Consider the following 20050-nt stretch of genomic DNA (forward strand, 5'->3'; position numbering starts at 1 on the left):
GTAATAGAGTGCACCACTGCGCTCTCCCTGTGGTGCTCTGTTGCTTTACCTTCCAGAAGCTATTAGTAAGATTTCTTCAACCTAGCCACACAGGCCCAATGGTTTAGATACCTGTTGCCAGGCATCAGAAATATATGTATTTTGATAACACCAATAGTCAGCACCATACCTCGTGGAGGAAAACAGGTTAGAACAATACTGACGATCCTGTTATTCTAAATCGTCTCGATTTAAGTATTTTCGTTCGGAATGGAATAAAATATGCATTTGTTTTCTTTCTAATGAATAGTTTTCTGAAGCAGCACTCCACTGTAATGTGACATTTGTTACCATGCTTCCATCTTGTTAATCTGAATTTTATAATGCCTTCTGTGATAAGAAAAAATATGCAGCATTTTTCCTGTTGAGTCTGAAATGTAACACATTTATGAATAATAAATGTTCTTATCCATTTCTTTTTGTGAGTATTTGACTTTGAGATGCCAAATCAAGATGTTGATGATTGTTTGGTTATAAGTTTAAGCTACAAAAATTAGATTTTTCAAACAACTAAAGACTATAGAAGCTTTATATTATCTTTGGAGGACATCATTATATTCTTAGTTATCACTTAGATGCTATACAAGTTTTGCTGTTTTGCTAACATTGGTAGCCATTTCTAATGCTAGCATTTATCATTCCACTGATAAATTTCTTTTATATGAATTAGGTTCTTATATCTAGCTGGCAAAACTTCCAGATATTTAGTTCGTATTCTACCTTTGTTTTTCTCTGGGGTCTACAATTTTGTCTTGTAGCCTTAGACACTTGGTCCTGTTGCATTCACATCTACTGTTATTTAAAAGAGTAGGAAGTCATGTTCTAATTCCCTGCTGCCATCTACCTACTTCAGAGGAATTTTCATCCCTTTTTGTCTTCCAAGGATAAACTCCCGAAAGCCCCCTGCTTTGCTTTTGATCTGGTTTTAGTCCCCCTGGTTTTGGACTCTTATTTCCTGCCTTCTCTTAGACCTTGCCTTGACTATCCATCCTTTCATCTTCACTGGCTTCTTTTTCTTTTCTGAAACACAGTTGTTTTGGGAGGCACCTGGGTGGCACAGTCGGTTAAGCATCCGACTCTTGATTTTGGCTCGGATCATGATCTCAGGGTTGTGAGATTGAGCCCCGTGTCGGACCCTGTGCTGGGCGTGGAGCCTGCTTAAGATTCCCTCTATCCCCCTTGGCCCCTCCCACCTCCCTCCCTCTCCTCCTCTAAAAAATAAACACACACAACACACTTTTTTCCCCCCTTTGGTGGGTCTGGTTTCCTTTCAGTCTGTCATTTCACGTCACTCCCCATCATTGTTTAATTCTTAATCCTTTCTAATTTGATTCTTGTCTCTTCTCTAGTTCCCTCAGACATGGGAAATTTAGTACTGTGCCTGGTACATGTGTCATAAGTGCTCACTAAGTAGTTAAATGAGTAAAAGTCATTCCATGAAACCAGTGATCTCTTGCTAATCACAGTCAATAGTCTTTTCTTAGTTCTTATTTTATTTAACCAGTTGAGACCCTTGATTTTCCAGATCTTCTTTCCACAGATTTGCTTTTTTATCTTTTTTTCCATTAATATTGTACTTCATTGCAATTGCCTCTGGCTATTTCCTTCTGACTTTCTGGCCAAATTACTTTTCATATAGATGTTTCTCAAAGTCCTCAGTCGTCTTCAATGTCTGTCTTCCAAAGTAATATCTTTCAGTCGTATTGCTTCATTTTTTGGTGCTCAGATCTCTACTTGACATCCCTTTTGAACTCTAAGCTTGATTGTTGGGGTTCCAGACATTTCTGAATGGATGGCCTTTGGTACTTCAAATTCAGTCTGCCCAAAAGTCTCAGTATCTTCAGAGATGTTCTCTTTACATGTATTTATTTGGGAGGTGGAGGTGGTGGGAGGTAGGGAGGATCGTTTAATTGCTTGGGATGGGAGAAGAGCCCTGGGTTCAGGTATTCCATCTGGAGATTTTCTTTTTTCTTTTTCTTTAAGATTTTATTTATTTGACAGAGAGAGAGACACAGTGAGAGAGGGAACACAAGCAGGAAGAGTGGGAGAGGGAGACGCAAGCAGGGGGAGTCTCCAGGAGAGGGAGAAGTAGGCTGTCCGCTGAGCAGGGAGCCCAATACGGGGCTCTATCCTAGGACCCTGAGATCATGACCTGAGCCGAAGGCAGACACTTAACAACTGAGCCACCCAGGCGCCCCCCATCTGAAGATTTTCAACCAAACTCTTTACTTTTAATCCCACGTCTCACACTGCCCTAAATGGTACCTAGTGTCTTCAAAACCTAAACTTTTTCAGGCTGTCTATGGAGTAGAGTGTGTCCCTCATGATCAGAGTTCCCCCTTGCAGCCGCTTGGGTAGAAGCTTCCTGTGGTGAGTTACTCTGCCTCCATCCGCTTTTGCCTTCAAAACTGTTTTGAAATCTCTTATCTGCTCATATGTACTCTCTTACTCTCTTTGTATTTATAACTGAAACCGTTCCTTTACTGTCATTTTAGAATGTTTTGTACAAGAGAAGCAGTCAATATGTGTGGCTCATCAACAGTGTTAATCAGAATTTTTATCTCTTTTTATAGTTGAAGAAAGTCAATCTCAGAGATTGTCACTTAAGAAAACCCACACTGTTAGTGAGAGGAGACAAGAGAATTCAGATGCAGTTCTGTATAATGCTTCCCATTTGTGAATTTAATTTATAAGGTATATTCATAAACTAAATTTACCAAAAAGAAATCTTATTAAAAAAATTAAAAGAGCTATGCACTAAGTCTATTTTCAGAAATGATTCATGAGCTAAATAAAATGAATTAAACCTGGACCATAGGTTATAGATTCTCCAACCCAGATCTCAATAATTTGATGATTTTTAGGCTTGTTCTCAGTAGCTTGACATCTGCTTTATGTAAAATTTAACTTTTGTCCCATTTTAGAATTGTTGCTTATAACTAATCATACAACTTTAATGAAGATTCTGGAGTGGTTTTCAAGAGGCACTGGTTGATAGATGCCTTTGATGTTCTATGAATAATCAAGGAGTATCAGTCTAGTGTGTATTATTTTTATGATTTATAACACTAATTTTACAAGTAAATCATTTACAACAAAGATTCGTACATTTTTAACTATTGCCTCTGTTTACTGATAGGTAAAGATGGAAAAATTATAGCTCAAGAATATCTTACTGAAGAAAAATAGTCATTGTCTTTATATTAATTTTATATTGAATGTAGAGTGCTATTTAGTAAGATGGATATATTAAATTTATACATCTGTTCATATTTTGGTTTTTGTAACTCTTCTTTCCTTATTGTTTTTTTCAACTTCCTTTGGCCAAAAGTGAAATGGTAGTCAAATTTAAATGCATTAAATGTTTTCTTGGTGGGTGCCTGGGTGGCTCAGTCCTTAGGCATCTGCCTTCGGTTCAGGTCCTGGGATGGAGCCCTGAGTCGGGCTCCCTGCTCCTCAGGGAGCCTGCTTCTCCCTTTTCCTCTGCTTCTCTCTCCCTCTGTCTCTCATGAATAAATAAATAAAATCTTTTCAAAAAAATGTTTTCTTGGTTAGGTTAGGGGAAAATTGATTACTGAACTAATTTTTAAATAAATTACGGCCTTAATAAATGCCTGCTACCCTTTTTTCTCAGCGATACAGATAATAGCAGTATGACATCAAATTAATAAAAGATCTTCAAATTTTTCTTTTTCAAATACAGGAACTCTTTTTTAAAAAAATTTCAACTTAATCACATTTGGAACCCATTTATAAATAGTTTAGCTTTAATTGATAGGAATGTTGATGATTGGAATGAGTGGTCTCATAGTAAGCCACTATTTCTCTGCTTCTGCCAACTATGGGCCCCCTTGGAAAAGTTTTTAAATTAACATATGCTGTGATGGAAAGAACAGTCTTTGGAATCAGACAAATCTGGGCTTAAATCCCAACTTTCCATGTGGTAGTTTTGTAATCTTGGAAAATTTACTCAACCTCTTTGAACTTTGGTTTGCTGATCTGTATGGGTGGAGGGGAGGTATTCAACTCCTATTTCATAGAAGTGTTTTGGAATTAACTGGGATAACATGTATAGCACTACTCGATGCCGGACACAACACAGCTAGCTACTCAGGGAAAGAGGTGCCTTCTTGCCATATAAAGTCTGGCTAAACCTTAGAAAGAACTCTTGTTTGAGAATGGTGCTGATTTTTTCTGGGTGCATAGTATAGAAATAACTATTAGAAACATTGATTCTCTATCACATTTGAAAAGAAGGCATACATGGAGATAGACATATTGAAATTTATCTAGAAGTCAAAAATTCTCACCCCTTGATTGCTTCTCTAAAGACTGAATGCCGTCAGAGTATCTGAGGTGGAGATCCCACTGTGTCACTTGTGGTCAGATGCCCGAAAGAACTGGCAGGGCTGAAGCCTGTCTGTATAGCTGGGGCTGGTCTGGGGCCTTGATATCTTAGAGTTCGTGGGTGTTGAATGTGTTATAAGGCATCTGGTTTGATTTGCAGCAGCTCATTCTATCGTAGACCTGTAATGGTCCTACTTTGTGGTATGATGGAGTACCTTATCAAAATGGAAACAGACTTATGAAAGGTAATATACATACTCCAGATTTTTGTGAGTACATTTACCTTCATGGGTGCCAGATAGTGATTCAAGAACATTAGAGGGGGTTCTGAAAAGCTCTCCTAGAAATAAAAGCATTTATTATTCTGGCCCAGTGTTTTCATTGGAGAACTCTTTATACCACAACAGAAAGGAGTGGCTTTTCTCCTATCTTATGTCATTTTGTTCCTTTTTTTCTTCTGTCCTTACACAACCTGCCCTGGTTGATTTGATTTCTACCTACATCTAAGCCTGTGACAAAGCTCATACCTGTCCCTCTAGCCCAACATGTTTTGCTGAGCATCAGGGTAATAGAACCAATTCTTTGATGCACCTTTTCCTGCCGGTGTTGCTGGGTATAAGATTTGACACATTCAGAGTTGAACTCAGACTGTTTTATGCTAGTTGCCTTCTCTTTCTGTGTTCTCTGTCCTGCTAAAAGGTGCCACCAGTTACCCAATCTTGATATTTGGAAATGATTCTATCATTTTGTCTCCCATTGTGCCAGGTACCATCAACAGCCCTTTCTTCCTGTCCATTCCCATTGCTACTCTATACTTCGGACTTTTCTCTTTTAGATCAACAGTTTTTACTCCTGTGTTGTTTATTCTGAGACATATGATGGATGAGTGTCTTGGGTCACTTATGGTTAAAGGCTCTTATTTGGTACACCATGTATAACTACATCCCTTTATCAGAGATTACATGGAAATGAAAAACTGAAAGGAACACCTCAGCTAAAACCTTGATTCTATTCTAGAGCATTTTTAAAAAGTGAAATTTCAGCTTTTTAACTTTAATAATAAATTATTTGTGACATCTCAGAACTGATCACAACACTGAGTCATGACATAAAAGTTGTAGGTAATTTGTTGTTAAACAATAACTAGCTTAGAGCAAAATAGTTGAAGGCCAACCTGCTGGCCTGTTCTAATTTTTTAGTGGAAAAATAATGCTGTGATAAAAATGTAATGTTATCTTTCAAGCAAAATTACTTTAACTGTGGGGATATAAATTGCTCATCTTTGCACCTTACCATTAGTCATGAGATCCATTTGAAAAATTTTGTTCATGCAAATATGTATCAGTAGTTTATATGGAATTAATCAGGCATCCCACCACAAACTAAATCCATTGTGATGAAGGTAAATAGTAATTTTGATTTAAAATTTTAGCACCACTTAATCTATAGCTAGCTCAAGATATCAGTAATAATCTGATAATAATTATTTTCCTCAAAATTGAGGAAATTTTAACTACTGGTGGTAGAATTTCAAATATTGAAAAATTTGTCAAGTAATATGTAGCAACCAGATGTCTTAGGAGAAAATTAACTAGAATTCTCAAGTAAGCAGCTGGCTTTAGTGTATGAGTGCCAGATTTTAGTACCTGTTAATTTAGGTGATAGTCATATTCAGGAAGAAATTGTTTTCACTTTGTGGTGATAGGGAAAACAATGTGTTAGGAATGTTCACTTGAAGAACATGTACATAGGCGATTTCCATTCTGAAAAAACTTCTGTTGGAATAGAAATTTTCCAGACAAAGAGGGCAAGGAGTAAGTGGGCTCGGCAGTGGGAATAGCATTATTGCAAAGACATTCTGTAGGAAGAGAGAGAGAGGAGAAGAGAGATGGGGAGAGAATGAATGAGGGTGGATATGATGACATTAGGTATTTACAAGCATTGTGAGTGGCAAGAGATGAAATTGGAGAAAGATACAGGGGGCTAGACCCACCAACACCTTGAATGCCATGCTTGAGAGGTTGGATTTTATCCTGACGGCAGGGCCGTGATAGTGATTAAAGGCCTTTAGGGATGACCAGATTTGAATTATAAAAGATTGCTCTAGTTTTTGTCTGGAGAATGGACTGGGGACAGTGCAAGCAAGGAAACAGGTGATGTTTTTGTCTGACTTTTAAACAAGCGGAAATATTAAGATGTGCAGAAAATGAAAGAATGGAGACAAAGCATGAACACATTCAGTTTTGGATGTATTGAGCTTGAGGTTCCGGTGAAGTACCCAGGTAGATATGTATGCCTGAATGATAGCTGAACATACTGTCTGAGCTGCAAATCAAAATCTGGGAATCATCTGATTAATCTGTGGGAAATGAAACCTCGTAAAGAAGATCATGAACATAAAGCAGGCCCAGGCTAGAAATTGGAGAAATATGTTCTGTAAGGGATGGCTAGAATAATGTGAACTTGAAGGAGGTGGAGAAAGTGTTTGAGAGGAAGAAGGAAAATCTCAGAGTAATGTTATGGAAGCAAGTGGAAGATTGGTTATCAGGAAGAGATTCAGTCTCACATTCTGCAGATGCACCATGTAAGAAGTGCATTGAATTAGTAAGTGGGACAGAGTTTCTTAGAGACTATGGTCAGCACAACTAGGGAGGAAGTCAGATTGTAAGGGCTTAGAGAGTGATTGGGAGGAAAGGGGAAAGAGGATGGTGAGGGTTGGGAACCCTTTTTTGAGGAGGTTGGTAGTAAAGAGAGGAGAGGGCTATCCTTGTGCATTTACTTTTGAATGGTGGGCTTCCAGAAGGGGCAGATGAGGAACTGTGGTTCCCAAGGAGTCATCAAGGACTCTGCATTGGTGCCCTGGTGAGGGAATCCACCTTGGGAAGAGGAGGAGTCCTTCCTTCGTGGTGAGTGTGCTAGTGAGTGAAGGAAGTGTGCCGATGCTGCAGGAGTCAGGGCTATGGGGGAATATCTGCATGAAATAGTAGTGACCTCTGCTGAGCAAGGGGGTAGGATAGTGGAGTGGGTGGGAAAGGTGAAAGAGCTGCTGTGGAAAATAAGGAAAGGTTACAGAGAGATTTCCAGCTGGGGCTGTAAATTGTGAATTGTTCGCAGCCCAAATCTGCATGGCGTGAATATCCTTGTGGTGTTTTAAAGCAAGCTCACTCAGTTAGAAAAAGATAAAACTGGAATTTTTCTCAGTGGGGATGACCAAGGAATAAAACAGAGACTTTGAGGTTACTGGTTGTATTTGATGGCCGGGTAGAAAAGATAGGAAACAATGGGAACTGAAAGGGACAGTGTAGGAGAAGACAGAAGCTGTGATGGGGCAGGAGGAGTGGTGTGGTGGGTACACCTGGGACAGTATAGTAAGACAGCCAGAAGGAGGAGAGGGTGTGCACATGGGGAATGCCTGAGATTGAGTTTCAGAGGTGACACAGTTATGGGTGACTCACTAGGATCAGAGTTAATGGAAGAGGCAAGAAGAGTGGAGGCGGAAGTCACTGGAGTTGAGGGTGTTAAGGAACTGGGAGTCAGGGTGTTCGGAAGGATCATCCTTTCTGCTACGCACAATCAAGGCAGAGTCTGAGGTAGAAAGGGTGACCAAGCCAGGTACTTGAGACTGTAAAAGAAGAGTCACCTGGCTCTTCATTATTTTCCACTCAACAGGCTCTTTGGTGACAGTCTCTATCCCGTGACCTTTTTGACTTTATTCCCTGTGCCACTTACCATGTTGGCATAGCACCTGCCACATGCTCTAGGATACTCGAGGGGGTGACAAACTGATACCAGTTGGACCTGCAAATAAATTCTCATGTCACTAGAACATGGGCTCCATGAAAGCCGGGCTATTGGTGTGTTTTGTTTTTTTTGTTTTTTTTCCTGTTGCATCTAAACACCTGGAAAGGTATCTTGCTCTTATTTACTGAATGAATGAATGATTTCGAGCTTGCATGGACCCTAACTGCTACTTGGTATACCCATTTCAGCCTAGTACTGCATTCCCCAGAGACACTCGTCCAAGTCTTCTCTATTTGGGGAGCCCAAGTCCCAGCTCCACCTGTGTGTCCCTCCTTTGGCTTACCATCTCTCCTCTCACTTACTGAGGTCAGAGCCACTTGGTGGACCTTGCTCTTTGTCTTCTCCATTTACAGAATTGCTCAGGCCTTAGCCACTTCCTTACCTCTTTACCTGGAAGAGGACGTGTCCCTAATCCTCTCCAAGGCTAATACTTTCCCTTTATTAGAAGAAGTATTAGAGACTCTACTGGTCTCTTTATCTCACTTTATGCTTTTCACTCTGGGACCTGGCATCCTTCTCTCGCATACAGCAGTTACTCTCTTTCCAGTTAGGTATAGAGCTGATCCACAAAACAAGAACAAAAAACCATTTTTTCTGTCTTAAACCTTAAACTGTCATATTCTGTCTTTTTTGTTGTTGTTAAAAAAATTTCTCAAAATATTCCCTTCTGTTTACTGACTATTCCTATTCCCTTGCCTGCCTACTCACAGCTTAACACCTTGAGTTTGGGGCTGTACTCAACACATTCCTGAGCTGTTAAGACTATTCCTCCTGCATTCGTGGGGCTTCTGTATAGTCCTCATTACTTATTTACTAATCCAACAACTATTGGAGCACCTCTGATTGTCAGACACATCTCAAGATGCTAGAGATACTGCACTGAATGAAATAGACAAAAATCCCTGCGCTTGTGGCTTTTACTTTCTAGAGGAAGAAACAGATATTAAATAATGGAAGTGTATATGTGTGTGTATATTTGGACACTAGCAAGTACAAAGGAGAAAAAGCAGAGGATATTGGCACTTTCAGAGTGGAGGAATTGACAATTTTGGAGTGACTGGGAAAGCTTTCAATGAAGAGGTGACTTGTGAGTAAAGGTCTGAAGGAGGTGAGGGGGAGTGAGTCATATAGCTATGTGGGGGGAAGAAAATCTAAGCAGAGAGAAGAGTCGATGTACATATAGTTCCCAAGGCATGAGTGTACCCGTTGTTTTTGAAGAACAGTGGGGGAGGGAGGATAGTCATCTTTCTAGACCTCACAGTGGCATTTGGCATTTACTCCCCACTTGCTTTTGGAAATAGTCTTTGTCCTTTGCCTTTGGAGACCAGTATTCTGGAGGGATGACCTGGTCTGGTTTTTGCCTTCTCCATCTCTCACTGATTTCTCTCTAATTTGCACCTCCTTTTAATCTTTTTTTTCCCTAGAGCCCTTTTTATCCTGCATACACTGTGTATGGCCAGATTGTGTTCTTAAACTGAACTTCTGACTACTTTCCAGACATCTCATCTTTACATCAGCAGGGGACCAAAAATTCAGTGTTTGACATCTAAGTAATTTGTTGCCTTACCTCCTCCCATCCCCACAAGATCCGGATCTCACCTCTCCTATTTCCTGTACCCATTTTTTACTTTACTCAAATTGTTGCCCAATTTAGAAAACTTAGTGATCTATGACTTTGTTATCCCTCAGCCTCTGCTTCTATTAGTCATCTTATCCACCTCATTCTCTATTCTGTACCCCAGTCTTCTTCAGCCACACCCCTGCCATGATAAACAGAGTTCATAATTCTGTGTCTTTGTACATATTATACTGTGTGTCTAGGATGCTCTTCTCACCCTTCAGGAGCAAGCTCAAATGTTACCTCCTCTATGCAGTGGATTCTCTTGTAAGCCCCACACAGTGAGAAGCAATGAGTGTCTTGCTAGACTGTAAGCTCCTTGAAGCTGAAACTATGTCTTACTAATCAGTGTCCCTGATGCTTTCCTGTGCTTCCCTGTATTAGGCACATAGCAAAGAGAGGAGATAGATGGATGAAATTGACCTAAGGACATTGCATTATAGCAAATTGAGTGTGAAGGGAAAAAATTTCAGATTCCCCAGTTACATATGCCTTCATCAGTAGCCTTTGTTGTTATATGTGGAATGCCAGCATCTTTGAGAGCAACTGGAATTGATGTTTTGTTTGCTTGAATCCTGACTGCTTTCATTCTACTTGTTGGAACATTGGCAGGCGGTCCTGTTGGCAGGCAGCAACTTCCATTGGCCTTCGCTTGTGGCAGGCTGAATTTTATTGTTGTTTAGGCTGAGGGGAAAGAGCAGCTGTTTTAGATCAGACTTAAAATTTTAATTATATAAATAAAGAATTTATTGTGTTTACTTTGAATAGCAGTGCTCTTTTCTGCTAGTTTTTGTTCCTAGATTTAGATGCTTTTTTCTTCTTGGGAGTGTTTCACTGACACAAATTTCTCAGAAGATTATTAGGGAAAAATTAAGAAATGGAGACATCTAAGGACAAAAAATGCTCTTTAGTAAACTGAAGATACAGGGATTCTGGAATAGCAAAGAAGCTGAAAATAAAGGGAAGGAAAAAAGTGATTTTCAAAAGAAATTTTTTGTATAATTCTAAAAAGGTTAAATCTAGGGGCACTTGGATGGCTCAGTCGGTTAAGCCTCTGACTCTTGATTTCAGCTCAGGTCATGATCCTCAGGGTCGTGAGATCAAGCCCCACGTGGGGCTCCATGCTCTTGGTGGAGTCGTCTTGTCCATCTCTCTCTCTCTGTTCCTCCCCTGCTCGCTCACTCTCCTCTCTCTCTGTCTCTCTCAAATACATAAGTAAAATCTTTTTAAAAAATAAAAGTTAAATGTAAAGGTTTTCACTTGTTTAGCAAAATGTACCTCTTTTGTTTAGAAAGCAGTTTATTGTATTTTGGAAGGAATTATCAAGTAAAAAATAGCTGAGGCAGTGAAATAAATAGTATTTTGACAGAAGTCATCTTGAGATTTTATCGATGTCAAAAAATGTAATCTCCATGTTCTATTAATGTCCCCCCTTTTTTTAAACCATTGCCCCAATTTTATAAGACTCTTGTGAATCTCTGAAGCATTTTAAGAATACTTACGATATTCTAATGAATAGCCTATGGTTTACTACCGTCAGATAGCTACCCAGGAAGAGCAGTCATTCATACTAGCTATAGAAAAAAAAAGAGATTCACTGTTATGTTCATGTTACAGTCTTAGTTCATTTTAACTCAGGAAGAAATGTTGTGGCTGATAATTACAACAAATTAAATGGCATAGTTAAAGGACAAAAAATGTATATCTTCATACACATGAGCATTTTGGAAAAGTCAGCTAGCATTTCTTTTGCCAAACTGAGAGGCCCTTTATGTGAGGAGAGGACACAGCTAATTTATAGCACATTCTCCCAATAATGAGCACAAGGTTGGGGGGATGAGGTGGAGACAAGTGAGAGTGAGTTGCAGTTGAGACCAGTAAAAGGTGAGACTTTTGAGTGACTCTGGAAGGTTGGTCATATTCTAAATGTAGAGACTCACGAGTTTCTTAAGCTCCTGACACATAGAAAATTGCTATCTGAATGTTTCCTCAAAAGTACCCTCTGACTCTGAAGGTGGAGAACAGACTTTAAATATTGTGTGATATTAATTACCTGGGCTAATAGGTTCTAAACCTTTTCTCAAGCTTTCATATGCTAAATTGTATTAGTGGTTAGCGGAACACTCCATTAAAACTATTTTGAATTTGGATTAAAATATGGAACGAGGTAAACAAATAACATTGAAATTATGATGCTCTTGCCTCCTTGAGGATCAGCCTCCTATAAAACTTTGTCATGTGAACTGACAGTGCCCTAAGGTGGTTTTACCTTGCTCTTCTGATCTTTTTTCTGACTCACACTGGAGCTAGTGTGCATGGACTAGTGAGCATGACATCTGACAGATACTGTCAGACAGGCATTCCTTTTACAAGTAGGTGAGTAGGCACGTTTGGAAGGCAGGCTGAGTTGGCACATGGGCCTAAGGTTAATGAAGCTTCAGGGGAGAGTGTGACAGGGAGTGCCAGTAAACTCTTTGATAGAGCAGCTCAGTCTTTGCTCACAGAGAGTACACAGGAGTGTAAGTGTGTTTTACTAGTAACTTCATCATGAGCAGGTAAAACACACCCGTGGAAGTGTTGAACATCTGCAAGAGTTCCCAGTACTGCACAGGGTTTGCATTAATGCACATCTGGGGATTTTGTGGTTTACTACTAAGGATAGTGGGCTTTTTCTCTGAACTGATAACACCATGTTGCTGTCTTTCCTCATCTTGCTGAGAAACAATTTTACACAATGTGACAGCTTCTTCATGGATTAGGACAGTGCTGAAATGAGGTCTATTTAGGTGTTATCTAATGTACAGAGTGCTTGAAAGTACTGTCCAGTAGCTCTGAGTAATTAAGCCTAAATTTAAATATGCATAAAATTTGCCATGATCTGTCCCTTTACTTATCTCTCCCTACACATCCCTCACTCTTCTCATTTTGTACCCTAACCTCCATTCATCTTTAGCTTCCTAGAAGCTGGCACATCACTGAATGGAGTGGGGGAGGAGGAGGAGAGAGAGCTAGGGAAGGAGGGTGATGCACAAGCATCACATAGTCACGTAGTACGTGTCCTCCGAGGGCACTTCTAGGAATCCTCCTCTGCCTTACCTCCTCTGCTGTCACTGCCAACAACCCTGGACTGGTTACTCCTGTTCTGGCTTCCCACATGGGCTGTATTTCTCCCTTCATGACATTTACTATATAGCTTTAAGTTGTGCTGACCATGCCCTTCACTAGACTGTAAACGGCCGGAGGAATCAGAAGCCATCAGTCTTACTCACAGATGTATCCCTGGCGTCTGGCACAAAGTGTGTCATATAAGAAGTTATTAGTTGATTTGTGTGATTTTTTTTTAATGATGTTTATTAATTCTCTATTTCTTTTTCAAAGATTCCCCAAAGTGAGGACAAAAAGAACCATGCTGAGAAGCTAATCACTCCTCCAACGCAGGAAGATTCCAAAAAGCCTAATGACCTTTCCCGTTCCACCTCAGATACCAAAATAGGAGAAAACGATAGACAGCCAAAAGAAAGCTTTTTTCAGTTTCTTGGTAACTTATTCAATATCTCAGGAAAATCATCTCTTGGTGATGCCAAGCAATCTTCTTTCAAAGATAACCATGACAGAACTGAGAAAGATCTACAAAATGCCGGTGACCATCCTGAGGAAGGGGTGAAAAGGGAGAGGGAGATTTTTGGTGGCTCCCTGGGAACCCAGGCGCTTCCAGCAGAAGAATCCGAGTCCAACTCAGCTGAACCGTCAGATGTCTTTTCTTTGGATACAACACAGGATAGTGAACAGGAAACCAGTGATTTACTAAAGTAAGTTTACAGTTTACTTAGCCAAAAAAGTGAGGTTTTGGACCTAGCTTTTAAGCCTTAGTTCTCTTATTAATTAAGGGGATTAGAAAAAGTATTCTCTAATGTCCCTGCTACTAGGTTAAAAAAAAAAATGATTCTGTGTACCATACATATGATCTAGGGCCTTTGGACCTTTTTAAGGGGCAGTGCTGATACGTTTTAGGTGCTAACTTTGTTATAGTACAAGATTTATTTCTAATTTAAGACTTCCTTGAATGAGAGTGTTTTCTGTTGTCTGAATTCTTCCTGTATTAGGACAGGCAGTGAGTCAGGATCTGCATTTTGGGAACAAAAATTATTCTAAGGTTTGTATTCACATTCTGTTAATATCTTTTCTTTGTGGAATGAAATTAAAGGGGTTAAAAAAGTTAAATTGACTTCTACTTGTAAAACTGGCCTTGTTATCTGTTTCCACAGCTTTGAGAAACTGAAATCTTGCACAGATGTAATGATTTCACCATCCCTTTTTTCTTTCTTTGACTCACAAACAGGCACCAACTTGTTTTTCTTTTACTCAGATGAGCTAGAAGGATTATTTTCTACACAGAAAATGTATATAACAATTATCCATTTTGTGTAACACAGAAGTATTCATAACTGATATTTTATTCATGTTAACTTCTACCTGTGAATTGTATTATTTGAAGAGGTCATCTATAATTATATAGTCAAATGTAGATGATAACTTAGAGCTCACTGTGTAGTTCTTTATAGTTTCAGAGTGTCTTCATGTATATATTTTGAGCTAATTCCTCATAGCAAGTTCCAGAAGTAGACGCAGACCCAACTAACACTTGTGAGAAAATGAAACCCAGACAGATTTGAGTTTGCCCATCATGATGGATGGGGTAGGGCTTGCCCTACCAGATGTCAGTGTGCTGGTAAAGCTACAGAATTTGAAACCGTGTCCTACTGATGTAATATTTACTAAACATTTAAGTGGAACAGAATGGATTGTCCAGAAGTAGACCCTTGTATATATGTGATTTGAACCCTTGAATGTGATGGCATTTTTATGTCCTTTTTTTTTTTTAATGTTTTTTTTTCCTGTATTATATGCAGGAGGACTTTGGGAAATTGATGAACAATTTGGAGAAAAATAAAAGCTAGATACTTAACTCGTTATACTAAAACAAAATTGAGGAACAATTTTTTTTTTTAATACAAAACTAAGAGTAGCTAAATGGGAATTATTCTGTGTTGGTAAGAAACAGTTTTCTAAGCATGATAGCAATGGAAAGTGTCAGGAAAGATCAGTAGGTTGGATCACTTCTAGTTTTCAAACTCCATATGTCAAACAAAATAAACAGTGATACCTTATATGGGCAAGTGAGAAAATTAGGTACAAAAAATATCATAGATTGCTTTAACTGATAAACATTTTAGACACTAGCTCAACAATAGAAAAAAACAGCAACCAATATAAACAAAAGAAATATTAAGTGCTAATACGTAAGTGGAAGAAAGGCTTGTTCTCACCAGCAGTGAAGGAAATGCAAACTAAAATAGAATAACCTTTCTCCTATTAAATTGATAACAGTAACAGTAAATGATGATTTTCTGTATTACTCAGTTGATAGAGCTGATGCTCCATATACAGTGCTAGGAGTGGAAGATATAGCTTAGAGCAACGTGTATCAAGAACCTTAAAAAGCTTGTATGTTATTTCTAATGATAGACACGAGTGTTTGCTGAAACATTATTTACAGGAACATATCATTAGAAACAAACGTTCAACAGCAGAAAAATGGTTAAATTGGAGTATCTCTGTAATAAAGGATTATCTAAAGTAGTGCTATTTAAAATGTGGTATTTGGATTAGCAGCATCAGCATCACCTGGGAATCATTAGAAATACAAATTATCTGATTCAGACCCACTGAATCAGAATCTCTGGGACTAGGGCCCAGCAGTCTTCTAACACCTCTCCAGATGGCTTTTTGTACCAGAGTATTAAAGTGGTGGGGATTTTGAGGCTGTTGTATGGGAATTAGGTGAAATGGAAAGGTTGTATTCCCCCCCCCCCTTTTTTTTAAATCCTCCTTTGGTTTTGATTAGTAGATCAGGTTTATTTCTTTGGTACTAGACAGAAGAAAATGGAAGATGATACTGTGCCTCTTATTTCTTGTTGGAAAAGCCCTCCTTATTAATAGAATAATTACTTGAGGCAGTTACCAGGACCAGCTCCACACAGCTTTTGTCTTGACTGAGATACAAGCTTCCTCTGGCCCAGCTTCAGAAGTCCTACAAATTATCAGGTGTAGAATTGCAGTTAGTAACTTCCTATTGACAAATGTCAACTTGTTGAGGAATTATATAAAAGTTGAATACCATTTTGGTTAATAGTTTATTTTGACAATATTAAGAACTACTTATAACCAATTTTAGAAATTTAATATATCTGGAGAAGATATTTACTAATAATTTTAAGACTGTATTATAAGTATTAAAGTTGTTTTAGTTCTGTGATATGAATTTACTAAAAGCAAGGATATATTTAATTTTTTATCAAGATCCTGATAATATTCTAAATATAAAATGTTATTTAAAATTAGGATTTGTTGAATCTCTGAAGGTAAGTGTTTTATTCAAGCCCAAGTTAGAACAGCTGGCCGGAAAACATGCACTTCACAAGGAAGAAAGTGCTCTGGGGAATGAACAGTTTTTACAGGATTATATGCTTTTTTACATTTTGTAAAGCTCAAAAGATTATAGATTAGCATATAGGCAGGAATCACAGGTTTTAACATCAAGAAATGCAAGGAGTAGGAGCATTGATCAATATCATAAGGACAAGATGGTTTTCTGTTAAGCCACTCATTTATGAAGCAGGTGAATAGTGTATGCTTGGTGAGCCATAAATCAGGCTTCTGGATTAAACAAAGTTAACATACAGTCATGCTGACTTAGAAAGGAACCTGAAATGGCCTCTCTTCTATCTCAGGCCTTTAGAGAGTGTTTTCTCTCATCAGAATTTATACTTCTGAAATTAGTAGGAGATTTCAGTGTAATAAATTTCAGTTTTTTAATATAAGGAAGAATTTTCAGGTTTTGCATCACCTTTTTCATGTAAAAATGCCCCCTTTTTCCCTCTATAGATCTTTTATAATCAGGGTATTAAAAAGGGTTAATAATTAGCTTAATTTAGACAAGTTTATAAAATATTCTGTGCTGTATAATGCTGTCCCATTACTATAATACCAAACATACATTTGAAATCACTATTACAGTTTTCAAAATTTAGATAAGTTATGACCTATAATTTGAAGTGTTTAAAAAAAAATCCTCCTCAAAAGCCATTGTAAATGATTTCATCTTCACTTAATTAAAACTAATGAACAGCTTTGTAATTGTTTTTATGTAGAGTTTACTATGCAGAATTTATTTTTAATATCCATAAAGCCTTTCATTAAACCTGTTTGGTAACAACTTTTAGAATATCTTCCATATATTAACTTATGCTTCCAGAGTAATTTATTAGGAACCTACTTCATTGTTGGGTTGAAATCTTTAAAAAGTTCTATGATTTTTGTTTTCAACAGATTCATATCCATAATGAAAATTTTTTCTACCAAACTTTATTGTGATTCAAAAAAAATTGCTGGGGGCATGTGGGTGACTCAGTCGGCTAAGCGTCTGACTCTCTTTTTTGGCTCAGGTCATGATCTCAGGGTTGTGAGATCGAGTTCCGCATCACCTGCCCTACACTGGACATTGGAGCCTGCCTAAGATTCTCTTGCTCTCCCCCTTCTCCGCCCTCCCAATAATAATAAATAAAATTAAAAATTGCTGGATTTGCAACTTTTCTTTACATGGAAAAGTTAAAAGTCTTCCCTATTGTAAGAGAAGATATTGTTAACTATGTAATTTGAAAGGAAATATAGCTTCATGCTGAAAAGGTAGCTTAATCATATTTTCATAAAAATGAGTTAGATACTTTGCTCTAAGGCTATATTTTTGGGTTGTTTAGAATTATCTTTGAAGAATGACACATGTCTTTGGTTGACCTTTGAAATATCAAGTATATCAAATATATGCAAAAAAAGAGTACAGCATAAACCTTTTCAGATTTCTAATATGTACATATGTCTGCTTAAATATTTGAAATGTATAGGTAAGTTATTTTGTTCTCCCCCCCCTTTTTTTTGGTCTGGGTACAGTATTTTTTATTGATCTATGACAAGGTAGCGCTTTCTAAACCCCTCCTGTCCTTTAGGGGGCCTGGGATAGAAACATCAGTTTCAAGGTTGAGACCGTCTCTGTGTGTTGGGGATGAGTAGGGGGCAAGGACTCCCCAGTGGCTGAGGCTTCTTTCTTCCTCTTGTGCTTTTACTAGAGCTGATGATCCAGGGGGCTCTTATTCCTTCGAGGCCATGTGGATCCTAAAGTCTACGACTTGGTTTCAGTAGCTAACTTCATTGTTGTACCAGGAAATGAGCTGAACAAAATGGTATTTGAGGTCAATGCCAGTCTCATCATCAAAGATGGAAGGGTGGGGGTTACTATTAAAGTTTCAGGAGACAACCCTCTGATGCCTGCTTCACTACCTTCACTATCTTCTTAATGTCTTCGTATCTGGAGGCTTTCGCCTGACCTGACGGTCAGATCCACAACTGACATGTTGAGGGTGAGGACATGGAATGACATGCCAGGGAGCTTCCCATTCGGCTCAGGGATGACCTTGCCCACAACTTTGGTGATGCCAGTAGAAGCAGGGATGATGCTCTGGGCAGCCTCTTGGCCATAACACCACCACTTCACAGAAGGGGCATCATGGTCTTCAGCACTGATGGCATGGACTGTGGTCATGAGTCCCTCCACAATGCTAAAGTTGTCATGGTTGACCATGGCTAGAAAGGCCAAGCAGCTGGTGGTATAGGAGGTATCGCTGACAATCTTGAGGGAGTTGTTATACTTCTCATGTTTCACACTCATCACAAACATGGGAGCATGAGCAGAAGGGACAGAATGTTGACCCTCTTGGTTTTACCCTTCAAGAAAATTCCAGCCTTCTCCATGGTGGCAGAGGTGCCAGTGGACTCCACAACATATGCAGCACCAGCATCACTCCATTTGATGTTGGCAGGATCTCACTCCTGAGAGATGGAAATGGACTTTCCACTGATGACAAGTTTCCCATTCTCAGCCTTAACCATGCCATTGAATTTGACATGGGTAGAATCATACCAGAATATATAGACCATATAGTTGAGGTCAATGAAGGGGTCATTGGTGGCAACGGTATCCACTTTGCCAGAGTTAAAACCCTGGAGATCAGACACCAGTCCATTTGAGACCTGACCTTGACCATCGTGTCTCAGGAATGCAGCTGACACTGCACAAGAAGACATGGCTGTCTTTTGAGGGGGGAGGAACACATATCTGGTTGCATAGGATGAACTGTAGATCCCATACACAGTTTATATAATACCTGAAATTAATACTCCCTTTATGCAGCTTATGAAAAATCTTTTTAATTTTCCATCTTCAGTTTATTTTTAAAATTACATGTTTTTGACATTTCTACTTTACTAGGGAAAAATTAGCAATTAAAGGACAGTTTTATATTCTTAATACTAAATTATGGAGACTCAACTGCATCCTGGGAAAGAATGATGTAGAAAATAGACTACATTGGCATGACTAACCTTTTAAAAAGAGGGAGTGCAGGTCATCAGTACCTGACAGAACTAATTACAGTACATGAAGCTGAGCTTGAAACTTTGATGTTCAGTGCTTTAAAACATGATAATATAGTTGTTCAGTATAAACAGTGCATATTTTAGTTACAATTATATAACACTTCCACCCAGGTGCTGCAGGAGATTATCGAGTTAGAAATTTAAACTAGTTCGTATAAATCAATTTAATCATTTTAGTTGAAACTACCCAGAAAATCCTAAAAAATGGAGGAAAATTATTCCCCTCAACCCACCCCCCAAAGGACTCCAAAACTACCAGAAGGCATTATTAGAGGGAGTTGAAATTTAATGGGTTTTCCTGTATGGTTTATCTTATTAGAATACCTTTTAGATGAAAAGGTGCATTATTGGATTGGTGCAGGATAAAATGTCTTGAGGTCTCTTTAGGAGGGAGTTGGTAGTAAGAGAACTAAGGTTACTAGAATAAAATTCTGCTTCCTATCTCATTTCCTATTTCTGTAGACATGTATATTTCTTTGTGTAGCCATTTCTTCAGAATTATTTTATCGATCTTTTGAGGAAAAAAAAATACTGCAGCCTGTTGAGAGTTGGTTTTAAGTATAAAACTTAAAGCTTTGAAAGAAAAACCAACCAAACAGTAAAATTTCTTGTAATTTATTCAGGCTTCTGGATCTTCATATATTCTAAAGGCTCTTGTGATTTCTGAATAATTACTATATTTTGATATCAGATTTC

The 20050-nt window shown here is 38.5% G+C and overlaps 1 protein-coding gene across 1 annotated transcript in view; it reads left to right on the forward strand.

The window, feature by feature from the left end:
* CRYBG3 (crystallin beta-gamma domain containing 3) overlaps positions 1-20050 on the forward strand; it is a 105053-nt gene that overhangs the window by 19441 nt on the left and 65562 nt on the right. The window contains exon 3 of the mRNA XM_025873208.2: positions 13184-13614. Coding sequence (XP_025728993.1) covers positions 13184-13614 — 431 coding nt within the window. The remainder of the gene's footprint in view (positions 1-13183; positions 13615-20050) is intronic.

This window comes from Callorhinus ursinus, unplaced genomic scaffold (assembly GCF_003265705.2).
Source record: "Callorhinus ursinus isolate GAN/ISIS: 27379988/994484 unplaced genomic scaffold, GSC_fseal_2.0 scaffold1, whole genome shotgun sequence".
Lineage (NCBI taxonomy): Eukaryota > Metazoa > Chordata > Mammalia > Carnivora > Otariidae > Callorhinus > Callorhinus ursinus.